The sequence below is a fragment of the Triticum dicoccoides genome, chromosome 2A, assembly GCF_002162155.2.
Source record: "Triticum dicoccoides isolate Atlit2015 ecotype Zavitan chromosome 2A, WEW_v2.0, whole genome shotgun sequence".
Classification (NCBI taxonomy): domain Eukaryota; kingdom Viridiplantae; phylum Streptophyta; class Magnoliopsida; order Poales; family Poaceae; genus Triticum; species Triticum dicoccoides.
The window spans coordinates 241499985-241524657 of NC_041382.1; the positions used below are offsets into that span (position 1 = coordinate 241499985).

At 45.5% G+C, this 24673-nt stretch overlaps 1 protein-coding gene across 2 annotated transcripts; it reads right to left on the reverse strand.

Annotated features, from left to right (window-relative positions):
• Positions 1-398: 398 nt before the first annotated feature.
• Positions 399-6296, reverse strand: LOC119354348 (spindle and kinetochore-associated protein 1 homolog). 2 transcript variants are annotated; one of them, XM_037621082.1, is made up of 9 exons: positions 6139-6296; positions 5920-6044; positions 2735-2844; positions 2560-2653; positions 2121-2179; positions 1404-1509; positions 1298-1327; positions 1116-1229; positions 399-678 (listed from the first exon to the last, which is right to left on the reverse strand). In XM_037621082.1, exons 1-9 carry the CDS (start codon positions 6245-6247, stop codon positions 601-603), a joined length of 825 nt encoding a protein of 274 aa, XP_037476979.1. In that variant the 5' UTR covers positions 6248-6296; the 3' UTR covers positions 399-600. The 2 variants fall into 2 exon arrangements, with proteins under 2 accessions (XP_037476979.1, XP_037476978.1); XM_037621081.1 differs by having other exon boundaries at positions 2121-2182.
• Positions 6297-24673: the final 18377 nt, after the last annotated feature.

A 24673-nucleotide genomic window follows, 5' to 3' on the forward strand; every position in this document is an offset into this window, starting at 1 on the left:
AGAGCTTCCAAGAGACTCACACAACGGCCATCAGCTGGCCGAAACCACACACCTGATAGCTCCACTCTCAGAACAAATATCATCTGCAAAAGCAGCCCAAAAGACGTACAAATGGAAAAAAGGAAACCATAATAAGGACATAATTAGACAAACCCAAAATGAAACAACCGACCATAATAACCAATTGAAGGAAAAAAAGAGTTAATCCTGCAAGTGAAAAACATCGCAGCAGTTTGTGAGTTAGCCTCTAGTGTATATTAAGGGCCTGAGATCCCTCCACTGCAATATGTACCATCCATGTTCGATCCGACAGCCCAGAATCATGTTCGGCCAGTGTAGTTTCTTTTAGGGGGGTTGTTGACCTTGTTGTCTAAGAACACGCAAAAGCTTAGCATGTCTTTGTACAAAGGAGAAGGAACAAACTCCCATAAAAAGAAATGAAGAAACGAACGTATTACAACTGAATCAATCATTCGTCGGAAATTACACCAAGGCTACTACAATTGCAAACCAAACTAGGCCGTAACAAACAGGCTGCAAGAATGTGTGGCCCCGGCCATATACCACATCAAATCTTAATGCTTATAACAACCCCTTCATTCAGCATTGTTTTGAAAGTATGAAGACCCGATGATGCCCAATCCGGGTTTCATGGACGCGGCCAAGATGGCGAAGGACCTGGTTAACAGTGGATGATGAATTAACAGAAGAAAATGTATTAAGCTACAGACAGAAAAGAACATATTATAATTAGCAGGTTTTTGTGTCAAACAGATATGTTTGTAGTTGATGTAACATATCCATCTTTTCAAACTATTTTTAACATATTCATGCGCATGAAGTTTGTATGAAGCGAGAAAGAAAAAGTGCATGCAACTTAAATAGATGTTTATTTCGGAGTAGAATTTTCTTTTCATCATGATCAATGACTACCGGAATTTGTCAGTGTACTTGCTGGTTATTTTTCAGGTACTTATTTGAACTATGGAAACAATAATCAAAAGAACAATTGCAGTAGCAAAACAATTCATGATTTTGATCATCTTCTGTGATTATAAAGAATAAAAATAATCTATAAGGTTTCAACCCAAGTGGTTAAAGCTGCAAATACTCACGGTAAGGATAGCTTTGCCTGTGTGATCAAGTTTTAGCCCAGGCCCCTTTATATCAGCTTCCAGGAAGAAATGCTTCCCCTTCACTGCCTCAGTGGCAGCTATGTCCCTTAGTTCCTAAGCAGAAATTACGATATGATTTTCTACATGAGAAAATCAGATTAACAGCAATGCTGAGAACTTACCAAAGCTTTTTCCCATGTGTCTTCTGATAACTGCAAGAAAATTTAGAGTCATTGAGAACTAGAAATAATTGTTTATCAGCGACAAGTTGGGGTACAAAAGGGAAACCTTTTTCTTAGGACATGCAACAAGATGAGCATTAGCATCTGCATATGTAGCCACCTCGTTTATCGAAATGTTAACCTTCTCCAATGTTAGCCTCCCCCTCATGTACCTGTAGTAACAAAATGGGATATCCTATTAAAGAAAGCTAGTATTACATTTTAATCACTGTCATCTGAGATGAGGGAAAGAGAATTTGCATGTTCACTAAAGAATATTATATGTTTCCATTGGCATCTGCACTGTCGCTATTATATTTTAGCAAATTAACCTGAAACCCTCTTTTGAGTTTTAACATGGGTCAGTTTAATACTCAGACATGTCGTGACCTTGGTGACTGGATGACAATAATAAACCAAATTCCTTCCTCGGTACATGTGAGGACTACAGGCAGCAGAAAGATTATGCTATGCAAACAAAGCAGATTTGACAGAGCAGATTCATCAACACTATCCCATGTCTTGTATCTGCGTGAATCACACAACATTCAGCTAGCAACTCTTAGTATTTGTACAGAAAGGAAAAGGAGGAGCATGCACACATCAGTATGCAGCGTGGTGCTGAAAGAAGTAGCACTTGCATGTATATATCAGAAGCTCTCTTGCAGACAGATTACAAGTATGAAAGAGCCTCTTAACCAGAAGCAGATAATCAAACGTGGATGCTGCGGTTATATGCAGCAGTGATAATAAATTGAAGCTACAAGTGCAACTGAGGACTCACGATGACAATGAATCAAGCTCCTCAGTGGATATATACCAACGAGGTGCTGAACCTTTCCCCTTCTTCACAGCAACAAAAGAAGCATTAGTTCAAAGTGTAGAAGTGCATGCTCTAGCCAATGCAAACAAAAGACCGATCTGATGGAAGAGTCTAGGCAGCATATTATACGTCAACACTCCCCTTCACGTGTGGCTCCCTCGGGCCTAAACGTGGACCGAGAGTGGGCTGCAATTTAATTGCGCCAGCCGGGTCTTGAACTCAAGACCTCTTGGCTCTGATACCATGTAGAAGTGCATGCTCTAGCCAATGCAACCAAAAGACCGATCTGATGGAAGAGACTAGGCAGCACATTATACGTCAACACAAAGAAAAAAAAACTCCTGCTGAAACAATTGTAGCTAAGATCAGTGAATGGTGCAACACATAAATAAATATTTACTTTGGGAGCTGCAACTGGCTCTTCCTTAATCTTAAAATCAGAGTCCAGAAATTCTGGAACAGCTGTGTTAAAATTAAAGCACTCGGGCAACATCCTGTAACGTAAACAGCATGATTCTTGTCACCAAATGAAGGTAAAGACAACAGATATAGATAATAGCATCAAGTAATCTGACAAGCTTTGTTCCAGAGGAGTAGCAACGATATCCTCACGCATCCCAGGTGGCATGTTTGCAAGCATATGCTGCAACTTCTGCTGTTGCTTCAAGGACTTCTCCACTAGTTTCTGCATCAGAATTTGAGGAAGCCACAATGAGAAGTAGCAATGTCTTTCGACACACAGTGAACAAAATTAGGTTCAGGGAAGGTCGGGGCAAGCAAAAAATTAGCCCTCAATAAATAAAATATCAGCCATGCGCTTGTAGCACCTGCCTATGTACTGGGCTCATTGGTCATGGGTCGTCATCCAGCCCATCACCTGTCTGATGCCCAGCCAGAACCACACCCACTCTTCCCGGTGGTCAAGTGTGCAAGTGTTCGATGGGATGTTTGATGTGTTAGGCAACAAGGGAGGCAATGTAGTTGCTAACTGCCAGGTACTCGGGGAGGTTTCTCTAAAGAATGCTGTGTGGGATTGGGAAACTCCACGAGATTTTGGGACACATCATACCTATCAACAGCAATCCATATCATGTGAGATGAGCATGGGCGGTACAAGAGTGGAGCCACTCGCCAAGAATTCTGACAGTGTGATGTATGATGTGAGTTGAGCGCGGGTGGTTCGAAGGTGGAGCCACGATGGCCTGCCACAATAACGGTGATCCCAAGAGAATGTCAGATATAGCAGTTGTTCAGGGAAATACTGTCTTGGGGGCTTTAGTCTGGTGTCATGTGTTTGTTTTGATAACTGGAAAGAATTACGAATCAAGGAGTCGACGAGTCAAGCCGAGGTTGAGACTCATAGACTAATCATGACTAGTCTAGACTACTGCTGGACTAGTCGACATGGTACTGTAGTATTCAACTTACAGTACTCAACTACTAATACCTATTATGTACTCCCACTGTAAAGAAATATAAGTGTTTAGATCACTACTTTAGTGATCTAAACACTCTTATATTTCTTTACAGAGGAAGTAGTATATACCATATATTACAGTACAATATACAATAAAATTGAGTTGATCCAGAGGAGGATCACATCGGCATAGGAGAACAGCAAGGGGAGGAGCACAACAGCGGAGGGGTCGATCCAGCGGAGGAGCAGAACCAGAGGAGGGAGAGCGTCGTAATGCTCCTGGCCACCGCTGGCGGCGGTGGTGAGTGGCAGCGGCAGCAGCAGCAGCGGATCAATGGGCGGTGGCGGCAGCCTAGTCCCAGGTGAGGCGGCTCACTGTGGAGCGATCCTGGAAAGCTAGGGTTGCAATTTTTTCCCTCCCGCGTTGTGAGCGCTGCTCACTTATCCCTCCCAAATTGAGTTGATCGACTCAAAACACCCAGACTAGTCTGGACTAGTCGATGACTAGTCGCTCCACCGCTCGACTCAACGAGCTAGTCTACACGAAGAAGCTAGTCAACAATCAGATAGAGACAACTAGACTAGTCGAACGACTAATCAAGACTAGTCGAACAGAAATGTTTGGCTGATAATCCTGATCCTGACATGTTTATTGGCAGTTCTCTGCTTTTGTGACATCAACAATGCAGGAAAATTATGGTTGCTTACGGACTGTTCTTACAAGCTTTAACACATGTTTAGTGGGGTTGTTGGCTTCATGGAAGTGCAACTTGAGTTGGACCAAAGCTTGAGTCTGCACCTTGTTTACCATCATTCTGGGAGATGATGCGATCATCGTGATTTTGTACGCATGCAAATTATGTCTAGTAGATATTCCGTTAGCACCCAGCACATGTTTCCACAGATATAGCAAATGAACTAGCAGAAGAACAGGGAAGTGCATGTGGAATTCTAAGCAGTGGGCCTAAATACTGGAGTGAAATGAAAGGGAGGTTGTTCTGGCCTCACTTAGTAATTCCAAATTTTCACTGTTTAGTCAGATGACCAGTTTTCTGTTGATAAAGATACAAGTGTGAAAGATATTCAGACTGGCCGTGAGCACTGTTGGCATGATGAAGAGGTTACATCTTGGGAAAACATGGCAAATCTCTGAAGCATATGTAGGCATGGTAGCTGCTGAGTCCAAACTGGACAGCCAACACGATTTTGTTGTCGACCACCAGTCTGCAGTTGAGTTTTACTTATTTGATGCTAGTGAACCGGTGCAAGTTTTTGTGCGTGTTAGTTGGCAATATCAGAGCGTGCATGGGAATGTCATGACCTTAGAAAGTAAGAATAGGAATCAAAGGATTCTATGCAATGGGTACAAGGTTATCAACTGATGGTGTTTCAGGTGCTAAAGCGAATAGACAGATGCAAGGATGCATGTCCATTGATCTGCTTAGAAATGAAAAATCAGCACAGGCCATAGAATTCTGCCTTCTGGTCGATTATTTCTGAAAGACCATTTCAGATGCCATGGGATCCTGGCATACAGTCAATTGTTTCTGGAAGAGTGACAACGCTTATTGCAGCTGGAGGAAGTGAAGTTGCAGAGTTTCAAGGCTGAGAAGTTCTATACATTTGCTGCTACAGGACAGTGCTAGGGGAACAAGCCACTGCACGGGGGCAAGCAATGTTTTGGCGGGGAGCACTAATGTAACACCCATCCTGCATATGTATCCCGCATATGTATTGGGCTCAGTGGTCATGGAGTGTGGCTCGGAATTCAGACGGACATGGGCCGGTGCCTCTACTGGAAGCTGCAGAAGCAGCAGCAGCTGAGGAAAAAGCCATCGGAAAAATGGGATGAAATTTCCTGTCTATGTTCTTGTTCCTCCTGTATCTCTTCTACTACCTCACTGATTTCTCCTTCTCACATGAACTCAGATTGGATTTTGATCTCACGTCCTGGTAATATGTTCTCCAATGTCACAAGATATATATAAGTGGTACTATCTAAAAACCCAATTCATGCCCTATGATTTAAATCAATAAAACATCACAAGAACAGCCAGTTGACCAAGATTAGCCCGTTGTGGTAAGCAAACATCACCATCGATCCACATTTTTGCGCCTCTCATCCCCACTGTAGGGTATGAACAAGAGATAGGTACACAACCACTTTAACAAGTACTACTCACGTCATGCGATCCCAAATCTTCCAAAGAAAATGGCAAAATTACCATATTAGTCTCCCTTTACATGATTGCTATTTACCACACCGGCTTCTCAGAGAAACAGAGAAATTAGCATTCGGAAACAGATCGCAACCCAATAGATCACGAGAACTGGCAACGATACCTTGGCCTTGGGGATGGCGTCGAGCTCCTCCTGCAGGCGGCGGCGGATGGCCTGCACCTGTGCCTCCATGGCCGTCACCCACGTGTCCACGGTGGTGAGGTCGGTCACCGCCGTTGCCGGGTACACTGCGTACGGGGAAGATGACGGGTCAGGGCCCACGGCACTAGGGGGTCCAGACCAGGGTTCTGGGAGCGGGTTGGGCTAGGAGAGAGAGCTCACTGTTGCGGGCAAGGGCGAGGTCCTGGAGCTCGTTGACGCGGGACCGGAAGGCGGTGGCCACGGCTTCCAGCGACGAGCTACCGGGGCTCGCAGCGGCAGCGGCTTCCATGAGGAATGGAGGCCTCGGCGGCGGGGGGAGGGGGTGGTTTGGGCGGAAAAGAAAGGAGGAAGATTCGATGATTTCCCACGTTATATTTCGTGACCAGTAGAATGCCCATGTGTGCCACGGGTTTTTTTTTTTTGACGTGTGCCACGGGCTTTTTAACTGGTAGCATATGTTTTTAGATGCCCCAGTTGTATATAACATAATACGAGTACATGTTGCGAATCAATCTGTGATTGAGTTGGTTAGGTGGACAGTCAGTCTCTTGGAGGTGCTCATAGGAGTAGGGTGTGCGTGTGTGCGTTCATAGAGGTGAGTGTATGTGCGTGTATATGAGCGCTTGTGTCTGTACTAATGCTCAAAAAAATGAATACATGTATAAAAACAATGGACAGTAATAGACGAAAAATAATTTAAATCCACTTCTTTAAAAATTAAAGCCACTTTAATTGAAATGTACTCCCTGCGTCTCAAAATTCCTATCTTAGATTTGTCTAGATACAGATGTAGACTTGATATATCCGTATCTTCTATATCTAAATAACTAACCCCACTGACATATTTCTCTCAACATGCAAGCATGACACCTCATCATTCAACATGCATAAAAAAGGCCCACCTCAACATGCAACTATGCATTTTAAAAATCCACTTCACCATGCATCCATGCGTGCATGTAAATTCCATTCTATTATGCTATTTACATCAAATTCTTATATACTTTCAAAAACTATTATTTCAAATATTAATGTTTCGTGTAAGCAGAAACCTCATTGAGATATTGCAAAATATTCCCGCAACAACGTGCGAGGCATCATCTAGTTTAGACAAATCTAAGACACGAATTTTGGGACGGAGGGAGTATTTTGATAAAGCAAGTTGCAATTCCACGATATGTATACATAGAAAAACTTATTAGGTCCAATGCACAAAATAAAAAATTTGTGGTACAAAACCATAGAACTCTTTATTGTGCACTAGATTACAAATGATAGATAGCACTTGGACGCCTTTTTATGCTTAATGCCGATCATCTCACGAAGCATGTTCATTTTTATACTTAAAAACAACACATGAAGGATTATGTTTCCTTTAAACAAATGTTCCAAGATACAATAACCAAAAGGTTGAGCGCATTGTGCAATTGCTTGGCAAACTATTTCTTGTGAAATTAGGCACTTGGAACCATACATGTTACCATTTAGGACCTAATGCAGCAAAGAGCTTACCATCTACCATTTAGAAACCATGGCAACACGAGATATTTCAACCTTTCCAATCTACTATTCATAGCTCACAAAATTTTGGACAGACCTCATCTATTTTTTTTTTTTGGCTCAAAAAGATTGAGGTCCCTCTAGCAACACTCAACTTACATGAAAGAGCCATCTGCTATGATCACCGGTGATCGTAAATGACACTTTATAATTACTTGATGTTTTCATATACAATATCTAAATAAAGTATTTATAGTGCACATCTTTTTTTACCATCCCCTCATCATGGGTGCAAGGGCAATAGCTTGATAAAACAACACCTGCTCGAGGATAGTCACAGTGTGCTTTAATTATAAACACAACAATCAGGTACAACTATTAGGCAATCTCATTGAATGTGATAACATAAGTTCATCAATAATGAATAACAAGATACTCCCCGTCCCAAAATAAGTGTCTTAAGTTTAGTACAACTTTGTACTAAAGCTGATACAAATTTAAGACACTTATTTTGGGCCCGAGGGGATGTTATTTATCAACCACTCCCACAACCATTGTGCACACTTTGACCTTTCTGGGTCTCTAACAATAGATAGCCTTATGTAAACTGCATGCATATAATCCTTATAAATATTTTGCTTCTAACAAATTTGCAGTAGGCTTTAACCTACTGTTTTTGCTAAAAGAAGGCTAGTTTAAGTGAATAAAGCACCTGCTGGAGATATCATTGTTAGTTGGTTCATGCTAAGATCATGCCAAATTTCACAAGCACCACTCATCTAGGAGATTCTCTAGGGAACAAAAAGAAATCCTATTCTACACATATAGCAAACCTATATCATTTACTAGTACAAATTAAGGCCTGCATCCCACTTGGGCTTATATTTTGTTCATTCCATTTACATAGAAGATAATATTGCATTTAGAAACATGAACTTGTATCATTATAAGCAGCAAATATTTATTAGTTCTTCTCCGAACGGAAATGGAACCTGATACGTTGTCGCTGCAGCATCGCATTGCTCTCGTTGGCGCCGAGACACCCCATTTGGCTATTTCCTCCACCCCCGCCCAACATCTTCCATAACATGTCCTCTGCCGCCCCCGACATCTTCTCCGCTAGTGCCGACACGAAGCCATGTCCACCATGTTTCACTTCAGCTTACATTATACCTCATGTATCACAAGTACTACTGTTCCCATGCATATATTAGTAAAATATAGGAATGGATCTCTAGTACAGTAATATCTCCACAACATAATTTGTTTTGATGCACATTGTTGGATGTGCTCGCACGGAGCTTCTCGATCAAATTTGCCCCTCCCTCCCCGCCCATCTAGTCTTCCTCCTCTCACACAACCGCATTTCTGCATCATCCTCCATCTACCTTGCACTCGCACCATCATCTGCAAATGCACCCCACATCGCTTGCCTTACCACCTTAAGTAGAATAGTATCAAAATGCATTGTGAGGCTCAACAAATTTAGCATAGACATCTCCATCCTTTGCCTTACTAAGCACATGGGATGGATGCATCGCTTCTTTAGACTTGTTTGGAATGGACTTGCCCTTTGTGGCACTTTCACTCCCAACCACATCACCAAATTTGTTCTTCCCCTTGCCCTTGTGCACTTCACACACAAATACAACATTTTGAGGAGTTGCACTCTTCTTAAGAGCGACATTCTTTGCCCTTATTGTGTTTGGGTCAAAACCAAGCCCTTCTTTGGCAATAACCTCTTTGTGTTGGCTCACACTTCATTGAGGTTATTTTCCCCTTGGATGCATGACACAAGCCCCGTTCTGAAGTTGGGCCCTCAACCACTTGTTCTTCTCAATAAGAGATGCTTGATCACAAATGTGCTTAGTGGCACAAGTGCTACTTGTGATCTGCGTTGGGATTTTCCCTAAGAGGAGAGGATGAAGCAGTATAGTAGAGATAAGTATTTCCCTCCGTTAAGAACCAATGTTATCAATCCAGTAGAAGAACCACACAACACCTCATTAGCAGCACCTGCACACACACACACACGCGCGCGCGCGCGCGCAAAATTTGCACCCAACGCAAACAAGGGGTTGTCAATCCCCTCGGCGGTTACTTGCAAGGATTAAATCTCGTAGTGATAGGTAATAAGATAAATTTGCGGTCTACAAATTACATCAAACGTGCAATGATATGATGGCGCTCCCACCTCCCACCACGGTGCTGACCACCTCACCGACGATCTCCATCCTCATCCACTAACCTGTGGATCCCCTCTGATCATCTATTCGGCGTCTTCTCTGGATCAAGGCAATACCCATCTTCTATGGGTTCCTCTGGTGGATCTAACCTTGGCTTGGATTTCTCCAAGGGTAGGGTTTTCTTTGATGAGGTTTTCAAATTTACTGGTCAAACGATCCATCCAATGGGATGACAGAGGGCTTTCACATTGATTGTGTCTTTTATCCGTCATGCCTTCCGGTTGTCAGAAGATACTGTGGCGGCAGCATTGGAAGTTGCGATTGGTGGCTCGGCAATTGATCTTCGGATTGAACACGTCAAGGATAAGGTTTTCTCTTTCCAAGTCTCATGCAAGCAAGTTGGTTTTCTTATTATGGATCTTCGCTCTTTTGCTTGTGATCTGTTCAAATGCTACTTTAATCTATGGGGCAATGGAGGGCCTAATTGGGTTAGAGAACTCAAGATTTGGCGTAAAGAATGTGACGCTGAATGGATTTTGATTAGTCCAACTAAGCGTAGATCATCTTTAGGATTATTGGCCATGCACAAGCCTCCGATTAGATCTTCTCTTAAGTCTGCAGGCACTGCAAAGAAGAAACTATATTTTGCCACTTTTGAATGGTATTCTGCTGGCAAAGGATATAGATATCCGGCAAAACAAAATTGCATTGAAATGATCACGGACGGGGGCTATGATCTATCTGCTCATGAGCGTGTTGTTATTCAACAACCTCCCCTTCAAATTTGCATTGGACGGTGGCTAGGCCACCTATAGTGTTTGGTTCGGTCATCCCGCTGCCAGAGTTGCATCAACCGGTCACATCATCGATGGCGTGTGATCCGGTATCAGTGGAACTGTTGCCCGTGAATGCCAGTAATCTCTTAGCGTGTTTGCGGAGGCGAGAATCTCTCCGGTTCAAAATGGTTGCTCTGTTGTTGTCCCATCTCTTTCGGAGACCCAGCTGAGTGGCAGCCCAATACTGCAAACTAGCCCCAATTCTAATGGGCCTGCTATTGCTCAGAATAGCCCAATTTCTGATGGGTAGGGTACTTCTCCTAACCTGAGCCCATTGGTCACCTCTCAGGAAATTCCCACATCGCAAGAGGCAACCCGACAATTTGAAGCCATGGTCGATGACATGGTGGACCGCGTGTTAACTTGCACTATTTGCTCCCAGAGGGGCCACCTGGCAGCCGCATGTGGAATGCGAGCGGTCTGCTCGGCTTGCTCCCGCACGGGTCACTCTAGGAAAGATTGTAACGATTTCGCGCGCTCCAATGGATTGGTTTGGAAGCCAATTTCTTTGCAACAAAATGCGAGTATATCGGAATCCTATGCCTGTCATGGAAACGGAGCCGGAGTTATTGGGATAGCTTGTCCGGTCCCATCGTCTCCGCCCACATTGCTCCAATCTCCTCCTCTTTCTTCCAAAGAAAACCCCAAGCCATCTCCTCCGCCATCATCCATGGCGAGCTACGAGCTCGACCCGCATCGCTTCATGTCGGCTAGTCACCACATCATCGATGGTGGCGACCGACATCTTCCTCGCACCTTCTTCACGCCAGCAGCTCGTCCTCCCTGCCACCATGAGGATTTCATGGTCACAGAGGTCATGCCCGCTCCGGAGGGACCGCTCGGGCTAGTGCGGGAGGAGATCATATAGTTTTTTTGGAACAGAGGTACTCGGGTTCGCTCTGCTCAGCCATGGTTCCATGGGGTTGGCTTGTTCCAAGTTAGGGATCCTACTGTCAGATACACATTGATTCAGCATGCTTTGTTTGCTCTGGGTAATGATCGCTTTGTTAGATTGATGAAACATGATGAGGGAGAAAATTTCAAGGGGACTCATGGTTTTCGAAAAGGCTGGCTCGTGTTCATTATTCCGCTAGCTTACCGTACACCGGAGTTTATCTCGCAAGCGGTAGGCACTTTTGGAAATTTTCATTCTTGGGATAGTGAAGATCCATACCTGGTTCGTACTCTGGTTGAGGCTAGCTTCCCAGATACACCTCTTGTTCTGTGCGATGTGGTCTTTAGAGATTATGCTGAATGGGGTGGAGCTCAGGTTTCTTGGGCTGCTGCATGTTATGTTCTCGGAGCGGATTTTGCTGGCCAGATGCCAAATGATGAGGATCCTATGCCTTTGGATGGAAACCCTCATCCTACGCATGGACATTTTGATACCTGATAATCTGCCTTTTTTCCTCCCTCCTTATCTGATGCTTGGGTGGAATGATGCACCCGTGCCTCCTCCACCATCGCCTAAAAACATTGTGGATGCTTGTTGGGGCAATGCCCATTGGGGAGACAATGATGAGGAGTTTGATCAGCCCCCTCAACCTGCACTACCAGAGCAAGACCAAGTGCCAATCGTTATTGATCAACTAGAGGGATCCGTCTATGTGGAGCAGCAATTGCAAGTTCAAAATGAACATCAGCAGCACCATCAGCCTTTGCATGAGCAGCAGTTACAAGTTCAGGAGCAGCAGATACAAGTTGAGCAGCATGCTCTTTTGGAAAATCCACTGGCGATTGTACCCTTTCAGCCTCCTGTCATTCAGCAGCACCAGATCTTTATTGGAATGGCTAGGATCGTGGCTGGGCCACCTCTTCCTCCTAAGGTGATCTGGAAAAGGTCCTTCCAAAACATGATGTTTGATTTATCTGTTAAGGACGTGTTGTAGGATCGAAAGTATGTCTAGAGGGGGGTGATTAGACTACTTGACCAAATAAAAATCTAGTCTTTTCCCAATTTTAAGTCTTGGCGGATTTTAGCAACTTAGAACAAGTCAAGCAATCAACCTACACATACAAGTCCAAGAGTATAGCAGCGGAATGTAAAACATTGCATATGAAGGTAAAGGGAGGAGTTTGGAGGGAGCAAACGCAATGTAAACACGGAGATTTTTGGCGTGGTTCCGATAGGTGGTGCTATCGTACATCCACGTTGATGGAGACTTCAACCCACGAAGGGTAACGGCTGCGCGAGTCCACGGAGGGCTCCACCCACAAAGGGTCCACAAAGAAGCAACCTTGTCTATCCCACCATTGCCATCGCCCACGAAGGACTTGCCTCACTAAGGTAGATCTTCACGAAGTAGGTGATCTCCTTGCCCTTACAAACTCCTTGGTTCAACTCCACAATCTTGTCAGAGGCTCCCAAGTGAAACCTAACCAATCTAGGAGACACCACTCTCCAAAAGGTAATAGATGGGTTGATGATGAACTCCTTGCTCTTGTGCTTCAAATGATAGTTTCCCCAACGCTCAACTCTCTCTCTCACACACACACAGATTTGGATTTGGTGGAAAGATGATTTGAGTGGAAAGCAACTTGAGGAAGGCTAGAGATCAATATTCTTGTGGTTGGAATGGAATATCTTGGTCTCAACACATGAGTCGGTGGTTCTCTCTCAGAAAATATATATTGGAAGTGTAGGCACGTTCTGATGGCTCTCCTTACGAATGAAGAGTGGGTCGAGGGGTATTTATAGCCTCCACACAAAATCTAACCATTACACACAATTTACCAAACTCGGTCAGACCGAATCAGAAAACTCAGTCAGACTGATTTAGTTCAAAATGTGAACGTTAGGATTTTCGGTGGGACCGACATGTCAACTCGGTGGAACCGATTTCATTAGGGTTAGAGCATAACATAATCTCGGTGAGACCGATTACACAAACTCGGTGAGACCGATTTTGGTAATAGGAAAACAGAGAGTTGGTCAGGCAAACTCGGTGGGACTGAATCGCTCATTTCGATGAGACCGAAATGTTATGAAAGGGAAACAGAGAGTTTGCATTGCAAACTCGGTGGGACCGATCGCTCATCTCGGTTGGACCGAAACGTTACGAAGGGAAACAGAGAGTTTGCAATCCCATCTCGGTGAGACTGAGATCCCTATCGGCGAGACCAAAGTGACTAGGGTTTCTGGCAGTGGCTATGTGAAATGAACTCGGTGGCGCCGAATAGATCAAATCGGTAGGGCCGAGTTTGACTTTTGGTTTGGGACATATGTGGATATGAGAAAGTGGTTGAGGGCTTTTGGAGCATATCACTAAGCATTTTGAGCAAGCAAGCCATTAAGCAACACCTCATCGCCTTTTAATAGTATTGGCTTTTCCTATGGACTCAATGTGATCTTGGATCACTAAAATGAAGATGTAGCGTCTTGAGCTTGAGCCAATATGTGTCCTTAGCATTTTGAGGTGTCCACATTCCTAATCCATGCCATGCCAATCATTGAACTTTCTGAAATGATCATCTTGAAATAGCATTAGTTCAATGAGCTATATGTTGTTTGAAATTACCAAAACCACCCAGGGATAGTTGCACTTTCAATCTCCCCCTTTTTGGTAATTGATGACAACATATAGATCAAAGCTTCAACAAATGATAATAAGATTTAAAGTACATCGTCGCTTTGAGAAGTATGTGATAAGCAAGAGCTCCCCCTAAATTTGTGCATTATTTGAAATTTGCGTTTGAATGCAAATGCACAATCTATTAGGATCATGGGTTACTCTTCCATGTCACATACATCTTGATGGAGCGCTCAAAATGATAGGAATTAAAATGTGCACTCATCACCAAGCAAAGTGAATGATCATATATGAGATATAAAAGATAATATCATCCAAGCGAACATTAAAATAGAATATGATCAAACACATGATCATACAAGAATCTCACACAGAGACATAAAGAGTATCAAACGAGCACACACAAAAGTATCAAGCAAATATCAAGAAGAACAAAGAAGCAAAGCACAACACTCTCTCTTGAAGCCTATGATCTATACATTTCTCCCCCTTTGGCAACAAGTTACCAAAAAGTTTGAAAATGCATAGTGTTATGCATCTCTCTAGGCTTGGTCTTCGGGAGGTGGTGTAGAGAGAACTCCAAGGACGAAGGGATTAATAGATGTTGTTGGAGCTGGTGGAGTGGCAACTGGAGGTGGCACTGAAGTTGTTACTGATAGTGCTGAAGTAGTTGCTCTAGTGTCAGGCACTGGCACTGCATCTGTAGTAGCCTTCCCTTTCCTCTCCTCTGCTTCCTCCTGGAGCTGCTCAACAGCTGACTGCATCTCTGTTACTTTAAGATCAAGATCATAGAATTTGGTCTCTATGATCCTCTCCAAGCTCTCCTGATTCTTGTTCTGGGTGGTCAAGCCCTTCTCAATCCTCAAAGTTGCTTGAATTAGATATGCAAGCTGATCTTGTTTTTACTTCAGAGAAACTTGAGATGCCTCCTCAACACTTGGCATCTTTGCAACCTTCTCAGTCTTTGCCTTTGCTCTCTTCTCTTGTGCTTGGAAGTCTTTTGAGCTTGAGCAGAAGCTTTGGGGGTAGTCTTGGGCTTTGAATTAGCAGCCCCTGACTTAATAGCATCCTCCATAAGCTTATGGGACTTGGGTGCTGGTGCAGCATCCTCTTCCTCTTCTTCTTCAGCTGGATATCTCATTATAGAGGATCTACCAATGACTCCGGCAGTGGTCTTCTTGACCCTCTCTTTCCTTTTCTTACTCTCTCCAGCAGCCTCTTCAGTTGGCTTAGAGGTTTCAACAGTTGAGACCCTGGCCTTTAAGGTTGGCACCCTCTTAGCAGGGGCCTTCTTATGCAATCCAGGCTTTGTTGTAGTAGCAGTACCATATTCCTTCTTCATGACTTTCTTCTTGGAGCTTACTTCTTCCTCTGTAGCCACATAGCCCTCATCCTAAGTATCTAAGGTTTTATTCTTCCTTGATCTAGTGTCTGCCTTGGGCAAATCGCTTGGAGTGCTCCTACTACCATCATCATAGCTGCTTGAGGGACTAGTGCCCTCACTCATGTGCACTTGCTCTTCTGATTTGTTCTGGCTATCACTCTGGTCATACATACTGACAAGCAAACTGACAGCAATCCCTATGAATAGATATAGATGAGGTAGAGTGGATGAGCATCACAAAGTGCAGAGTTTTTGCAAAAATAGATGAGTCAAAAACTTAGTTTTAGTTCTCCACAAAAATCATTTCGGAGCTACCGATTTGTTAAACTCGGTGACACCGAAGCAACTTTTGGAGTCTAAACTAGTGAACTCGGTCAGACCGAGTCACAGTTCGGTGGCTCCTAGATTGCTAGGGTTTCACACAGAGTCGAACTCGATCGCACCGATTTGCAACTTTCGGTCAGACCAAAAAGTGCAAGTGCAATGGCCTAAGCCAAATCGGTGAGACCGATTTCAACAACTCGGTCGGCCCGAGATGAGTTTGGCGGAAACCTAACCCTAAATTTCGAATCAAACCTAATCTACGGAACGTTTTCTCTGGATAGATTGATTTCATACATGGTAAAGAACATGGCATTGTATTGTGCTAAGAAACAGAGTAAGGAATTAGCACAAAAGATCCAACTCATACCCTAGTTCGGCGGTGAGTTCTCTAGGGCGGCAACGGAGGGGTTGAATCCCGTTGACGGCGATGGAAACCAGCGGCGAGAGGTCGCTGGCGACGAGAAGACGATCCGGAGACCCAAGGCGGTAGAGCAGGACACGTGCGGGATGGAGGGTTTTGAAGAAATTTACAAAATGTCACCAGTGGGTATATATATCCTAACCCTGTCGGTGTGACCGAGTGGAAAAACTCGCTGGCACCAAGATGCAGAATCGCGAGCAATTACTGCAACTCGGTATGACCGGAAAGTTCAAATTGGTTGCACCAAGATTGAAAACCTAGATCAACTCAGTGAACTCGGTGTGACCGAAGTGTATGAATCGGTTAGACCGAAATGCACAGAGAGGTTTTGGAAGTTTAAGTCTATGACGAATCGGGACTCCAAGTGCTCCTTCACACAGAGTGGTTCGAATCTGATTTGATCAAACTTTGTGATGTAGCATGAATAGAGTTTGAGACGAGAAAAACATAGATAGCTAGAGGAGGTTCTTAGGCATTCTTGTCCATCCACTTGGCAAAAGAGCCAAACAATCAAAACAACAAGTGGATGTCCTTGAATGAGTAAAATATGCAATCAACATGCTCACACAATAAAATGGCAAATGAAATATATGACAAAGCATGCACAAACACTCTAGCATCTATCAAGCAATTTGCGATGACTAGGCCATCTATGTATGAGTATATTGACTTAGGAGTCAAATGAGAACATTTGATCATAGGTCATACACATCGTTTAAGCACAAGTGGGGTTGCCACTTTTACATAAAGCATTCTTGTGTTCACACCATTGGAGTTGCTTTAGCTCAATTGATTAGACTAAAGCTCCCCCTAGATGTGATATCTCCCCTAAGAGGGATGAACTATCCTTGGGTTTTGTCGATGATGACTTCATGTAGATGTTGAAGATGTGGATGCTCAATGTTGATGTAGATCATTTGGAGCAATCCACTGGAGTGAGTTGCACTTTCAATACCTACACGGGTTAGTCCCACAAGGAACAAACAAGGATATCCATAGATATAGAGTGATGTATACACAAGATGATGTCCATGAAAGCATTAGGTTACATTGTCCCTTGTCTTACCAACAAGAGGGTTTGTGACTCCTTGAACTAGTGCAAGTTGTGGAAGTTGTTTGCACTTGTTCTCGCCAAAATAATATGAGTGAAGTATGTTGGCGGAGTCACCCTCAAGAACTCTCTAGTTCTTCCTCTTCGGGATCCACATCATATTGATAGGGATCCTTGGAGTTGTAGTCGTACTTGTGGAAGTAGAACTCGATGTAGTCTTGGGAACCCACTTGACCAAGGCCTTAGGATCTTCTTCAAATGCATCAACCTCCTCTCGAAGCTTGTCCTTGCTTTTGTGCTCGTGGTCTTGTGGTGGAAGATCATCTTGAGCTTGTGTCCCTTGGAAGGAAGTAGGATCATACTTCTCTTGTTGAGGAACAAACTTCGTCTTGGAGTATTGATCTTCATCCCACTCAACTCCATTGGCATTGAACTTTCGTTCAAAACCAATACCTTGATTCTTTCGGTGCCTTCCTTGCTTGCGTACAATTTCCACAAATTGCTTACTCCCAGCAAGGCTCTTGTAAACACCTTTCTCTATAATTCCCTTCAATAAGCTATTTTATTGCTCAAGTGTAACTTGGCTAAGAGAATCGTTAGTGGAATCAAGAGAACTACTAGAAGTAACTATATTGGATTTATCATGATTGTTGTTGTTACTACTAGAAGAAGAATCTTTCTTACTCTTGTTGCTATATTTAACTTGTGGCATATAAGTAGACAAGAGTAAATGCTTGGCAATGTAAGAAGAACTTTTCTTGCTAAGATGATCATTGATTGCTTTTAAGAACCCATGCTCTTGCTCAAGGTTGAGCTTTTCAAAGCGTAGCTTCTCATGAGTCTTTAAAAGTTCTCGATGATCTTCCAAGGTAGTTTCATGAGCTAACTTAAGAGTGTTTAGCTCTTTATTTAGACGCTCAATCTCCTTCTTATCATCATCATTCGTTTTATCTTGATTAACATGATTAATAGCAAGTTCATCAAAGTTTTCATCACTAGAGTTGTAAACAAGTAAATCATCATCACCTAGCAAATCATCTTCATCACTATTGAAATCAACATACTTGGGGTGTGATACCTTTGGGCCTTTAGCCATGAAGCATATTCCAATTCCTTCATTTGGTGAGTCAAATATGTCATAGGAGTTGGTTGACACAAGTGCTAGACCGACAACACCTTCATCTTGAGTATATTCAGAGTTGGAGTGATAATTTCTCTCAGAGTGATTGTCGGAGTCGGAGTCAGAGCCGGATACCCATTCACCAACATGAGCTTGATGTCTTCGTTTTGTGTAGCTTCTTGACGACTTGTCCTTCCTTTCCGAATCCTTGCTTCTCTGTGATGTTCTTCGTTCATAACGATCATCTCTACTCCTTCTTTCTCTTGGTGGTGATTCTTCTCTTCTACTTCTCCTTTTGGGTGAATCTTCTCTTTATTTGTAGGGGGACATACACTCATTGGAGTAGTGTCTGGGTCTTCCACAATTTTAGCAATTACGCTCATGACTCGAAGATCTTTTGTCATTGTAGGACCTTGACTTGGAACTTCTTTCCTTGCTTCTACTCTTGTAGAACTTGTTGAAGTTCTTCACCATTAGGCTCAATTCCTCATTGAAGATTTGTTTCTCACTTGATCATGTAGGAGCATCACATGAGGCCTTGTAAGCACCACTTGACTTGTTGTGGAGCTCTTCCTTATCCTTGAGTGACATCTCATGAGCAACAATTCTTCCAATGACTTCCGTTGGCTTGAGATCTTTGTAATTGGGCATCATTTGGATCAATGTGCACATGGTATCATATTTTCCATCCAAGGCTCTTAGGATCTTCTTGATGATGAATCTATCGGTCATCTCCTAACTTCCTAAGCTGACAATCTCATTTGTGATGAGAGCAAGCCTAGAGTACATTTCAGCGACACCTTCACCATCCTTCATTTTGAACTTTTCAAGTTGATTTGAAGCACATCCAATTTGGATTCCTTGACGGAGTCGGTACCCTCGTGCATATTAATCAAAGTATCCCAAATTTCCTTTGCATTCTCAAGACGGCTGATTTTCTTGAATTCTTTGGGGCACAATCCGTTGAAGGAGATATCACAAGCTTGAGCATTGTATTGCAACATCTTCAACTCTTCCATGCTAGCTTCACTGTTCGGTTCTCTCCCATCAAAGAATTCACCTTGCAAGCCAATACACACAATAGCCCAAACGGAGGGGTTATGTCTAAGAATATGCATTTTCATCTTATGCTTCCAACTAGCAAAATTATTACTATCAAAGTAAGGACCTCTACGGTGGTAATTTCCCTCGCTAGACGCCATACTCTCCTAGGTTGTGAAACCAAGGCTATTGTCGGTGTCAAAACCGGCGGATCTCGGTTAGGGGGTCCCGAACTGTGCGTCTAAGGCGGATGGTAACAGGAGGCAGGGAACACGATGTTTTACCCAGGTTCGGGCCCTCTTGATGGAGGTAAAACCCTACGTCCTGCTTGATTTATTCTTGATGATATGAGTATTACAAGAGTTGATCTACCACGAGATCAGAGAGGCTAAACCCTAGAAGCTAGCCTATGGTATGGTTGTCTGTTGTCCTACGGACTAAAACTCTCCGGTTTATATAGACATCAGAGGGGGCTAGGGTTACACAAGGCCGGTTACAAAGGAGGAGATATACATATCCGTATTGCCTAGCTTGCCTTCCACGCCAAGTAGAGTCCTATCCGGACACGAGACGAAGTCTTCAATCTTGTATCTTCATAGTCCAACAGTCCGGCCAAAGGATATAGTCCGGCTGTCCGGAGGCCCCCTAATCCAGGACTCCCTCAGTAGCCCCTGAACCAGGCTTCAATGATGATGAGTCCGGCGCACAGTATTGTCTTCGGCATTGCAAGGCGGGTTGCTCCTCTGAATACACCACAGAAGAATTTGAATACAAGGATAGTGTCCGAACCTGCAACATAAGTTCCACATACCACCGTAGAGAGAATAATATTTCCACAAATCTAATCTGCTGACACGTTTTGGAAACATGACATTATGCCATGGCCCGGTGATTATTCGAACCGTTTCCTTTAACTAGCCCCACACATAACGTGAGGCAGTTTCTTGACACGTCTTGTCAAAGCAGAGATCGTGTCCCCCTTATTACGGGATTCTCATCAATACGGGTGTGGGTAACCCAACCATGCCATCGATTATGGCGCTTGGGGGATAAGCGAGTTTTACCAGGCTAGTGGGGGCGCATAGTTTCGGCCGCCCTTATAAAGGGACAAGGTTTAACCTTTGTCTACCCACGCCTTCTTCCTCCTTGCTCATCCATTCTTGCGCACTCGAGCTCCAACACCCAAGTCCACATCCTTCCCCTCAACCTTCTCCAAACATGTCCGGAGCGGGAGGCAAATGGATGGCTTCCTCCGTTACGGAGGGACACATCAAGAAGCTGCCGGAGCCGGATACTTAGCCGCGAATATCGCGTGTCGGCTGCCCGCTGCGGGGCAGATCGTCCCTACCCCGGAACCTCACGAGAGGGTAGTTTTCCTCCACCACTTCCTCCGTGGACTGGGGTTTCCCCTCCATCCATTCGTCTGTGGTCTCATGTTCTACTACGGGCAGGACTTCCATGATCTGGCCCCGAACTTCATCCTCAACATTTCGGCGTTCATCGTCGTGTGTGAGGCTTTCCTCCGCATCCGGCCCTACTTTGGCCTGTGGCTAAAGACCTTCAATATCAAGTCGAAGGTGGTGGGAGGCCAACAAGAAGAATGCGGCGGAGCCATGGTGGGCAAGATGCCCAATGTTATATGGCTCGAAGGCTCCTTCGTGGAGACCATAAAGGGGTGGCAATCGGCGTGGTTCTACATCACCGAGCCGCGCGACACCAACTAGGTGGCGGCCCCCGAGTTTCGATCCGGAATCCCCACGCAGCTCACCTCCTGGAAAGAGAAGGGCCTGTCCTGGGGTTCATCGGTGGAGCTGGACGGACTCCAGAAGTGTATCCGGAATATGGCAAGCAAAATGCTCAAGCTTGTCAACATAGTCCAGTTCATGCTCATCCGCCGGATCCTCCCGTGTCAACAACGGGACTTCAATTTGTGGGAGTTCGACTCGGCCCAGCACCAGACTCTGAGCGAGCTCTTCGACACGACGCATAAGGACGTCTGGAGGGTGCTGTTCAAGGGCGCCGAGGTCCCTCCCTATCTCACCGAGGACCGCGGGCTAAGAGCGAAGCGCCCAGCGCATTCGGTGAGTTCTATACATCTGGTAGGATATTTTATTTCCCCTAGCTTAATCATGTGCGGGGTCTGAGCTCCATGCCTTTGACAGGACTGGGTGGAGACATCGGGGCAGATTAATTGTCCGGCCCATCTGCCCGAAGACACTGCGGATGCTCTCCTGACGGAGATGCTGACTCCGGCTCCTTACAAGGTGCCGGAGAAGACCAAGAAGGCCAAGGGAACCCGAAAGAGTTCCCGACGCCAGGTGTTATCGGACTCATCGTCCGATAACTCCACGACACACTCCTCCCCCAAAGACGAGGAGGAAGATGAAGATGCTCCCCCTCCAGTCGGGGGAGACAAGAAAAGGAAGGCCGCCCCAACCGGGGGGGTGGGGGGCGAAGGGTCCAAGAAGGGAAGGACTCTCCTTCCGGACTACTCCACCACCACCACCGCCGAAGGCGAAGACGAGTGGCTGCTCAGGGCCAAGCCCCTGGCGAAGTCGTAAGTATTCAGATGCTAGATTAACTCATAGCATACATTTGTCGCACTGCTTCTCCTAACGCCGAATTATGATTATGCGGACCGCCACGAGCCCGTATCGACGTATCGTTGGGCGGCTCCTTTGACTCGTCGGATATGGATAGCGATCCACTTCCGACCGCCACCTCCCCTTGCCCAACGGGCAATGCCGAGGTACTATCCCGAGAGGTACCGGGTCGAGGGGAGACAGTCCCGGAGGTGCCTCAAGGCGACCTTCCGTACTCCGGGTGCAGAGAGGATAAGGTCCCGAGGGCTTTGAGTTCGGCCTTCAGCCGAACACTGCACCGGAACCTCCAGTGGTTCCGGACTCGGGCATGCGGCCTCCTTCCAAGAGGGCCAAGACGCCCGTGCCAGTGACCTCTGTCCATCCAGAGGCACCAGACAATCTGCTGGGAGCGCTTCACAACGCTTCAATCGACGAAGAGCACCGCACCATTATGAGTGCGGTGATCCAGAAGGTTCAGTCCGCCAAGAGCGGACTGACTGAAGCCCGTGCCAGCCTTCTAACAGGCTTTGAGGTAAGTATTTGAAATATAGGAAAACTATAACCGCATAGACAGTAGCCCCTAATGCTCTGTTCGGTGTTCACAAAGAAAAGCCGAATAGAGGATCAAACAATATCGCAGGAGTCTAATATAAGTATGTCTATATGCGTATGCAGGCTTCGCTGCTGGCCTCTGCCGCACTCACTGTGGAGGTCGCCACACTAAAGCAAGACCTCAAAGGGTCCGAGGAAGAGCTCGGCCTTGCCAAGAGGCAGCTCGAGGAGAACAAGGGTAAGTAACACCTAGTCTATGGATATATAAAAAGAATGCGATTGCAAAATGACGGGTGAAACGCCCCAAGACCGGAGCTTCACATGCCTTCCAGGGTTTCCGGGTTTTGTTGTGTGATTTGTTTTGTCTGTTGCATTCTTCTTTGCATCGTGTGCATTGCATCATATCATCATGCCATCATGTCATTAATCTTTGCAACTCACATAAATAAACCGTATGGATCTTCGATCCATTTAAATTGAGGGAATTCACATGATGATTCTCTTTATAACATATCCTCCCGATATTAGGGAGCTATATTAAATATTTCATTTTCAGAATCACCCATGATCACACTTGCAAATAATCACATGTCTTTTCTGCTTCGAGTTTGCTCCTCAAACTTCGCCCATAAATTCTTTTATCTTCTTCCGGAGGTCTACCAAAAATCTCAACATTTTGGGACCTTTCTAACGCCCACTTCTTATTCGAACTCATTTGAATTTAATTCAAACAAGTTCCAATCCAAACTTTGTACATGCCCATTTATACTTTTCTTGGATCAAGATCATTTTTGCGAGTCCAGCAAAATTATCCCCATGCCCAGTTTCCACCCCTACCTTCTCTTTCTTTTCCTTCTCTTTTCTGTTTTGTTTTAAAATGGGAAAAGAGAGATATTTAGGGAGAGAGGCGGCCTGCACCCCTGGCCAGGCCTGCACCACTGCCCTCTTGGGCCTCCTAACCTCCCGCGCTGATCCATTTGGCCAAGGCCTCCCGCAGCCCACTGCTCTAACCCTAGCCGATCGCTACCTCTCCCTCTCGATCCCTCCTGCTCGTTCCCACCGCCGCCAGAGGGATGCATCGCACCAGGGGCCTCGATCCCATCTCTCCCTCGCAGCCACTCCATCTCCCTCGATCCCACTCACCCTCTCCCTCTCGTCCTCATCCACCGCCGCCAGGGAGAAGCCCCGCGCATGATCTCCCCTCGAACCTCTTCCCCGATCCCATCCTCCAGCGCCGCCAGCCTCCCTGTCCCATCCTCCCGATCCACTTCCCTGCGTCGACGCCTCGCCGCCGCTGGACTTCACATTGTCTGCACCTCCCCAAGCCGTGCCCGTCGCCCAACATGGCCCGCGAGGCCATCAGCATCGCCATGCCCCTGCTGCCTCCTTTCCTTGGCGATCTCGACCTCCATGCCTCACCGGCCTTCCTCAGCAAGCTGTCGCTGCGCCTCCGCCTAGCCTCCTCTGAACGCTGCCGGCCGAGCTCAAAGCTCCGCTGCTGCACCTCGTCGCCGGAGTTCTGCTTCTTCTACCTCGCTGCTCATCCCGGCCGCGTTGACTACGTCCTTTGCTTCGACCCGCAGCGCCGTTCGTCTCCTCTATGCTTCGTTGTGGGATGCAGCCTGCGCCAAGTCCCAGCGAGCCCCTGCTCCTTCCCTCGCTGCCCGCAAGACCGAGGCATGACCGAGACCCCGTGAGCGTCAAGTTCTTCCACGAAGCCCGAACGACTACAGGCCGGGACGCCAAGTCCAACGACCACTGAACAGGGAACATCGCCAAGTACCTCGACGTGTTTTTTTTGCCAAGTACCGCGACACTCAGATCCCTTGGATCAGTCAAGTTCATCTACGAAAACGTGTATGCCCGTCATCGAAACTACAAAGTACCTCTACGCACGGATAACGCCAAGTACATGGATACGCCGAGCTTCTCTCCGAATGTGTGTACGATTACCGTAGCACCGAAGACCTTGGATGCTCGATCGAGTACTGAACGAAACGCCAAGTACCACTATCGCCGAGTACGACTACTTCCACGATGATACGAGAACAACTACAGTCGACCCTCTAAGCCTCCGTGGACGTCAAGTCCCTCGCCGTGATCCCGAACATCTACGGAAATTGTGCAACTAAGAACATGAACGACTACCGCCGCCAAGATCACGAGTACCTCTACCATCGTCATGTAC

Bases quoted from the DNA above. Each gene is read 5' to 3' on its own strand.
- LOC119354348 (XM_037621081.1), bottom strand. From the start codon at position 6,247: ATGGAAGCCGCTGCCGCTGCGAGCCCCGGTAGCTCGTCGCTGGAAGCC. The intron at 6,045-6,138 runs GTGAGCTCTCTC...CCCCGTACGCAG, and splicing joins CCTCGCCCTTGCCCGCAACA to TGTACCCGGCAACGGCGGTG. The intron at 2,183-2,559 runs GTAAATATTTAT...GTTGCTGTGAAG, and splicing joins AGCCAGTTGCAGCTCCCAAA to AAGGGGAAAGGTTCAGCACC.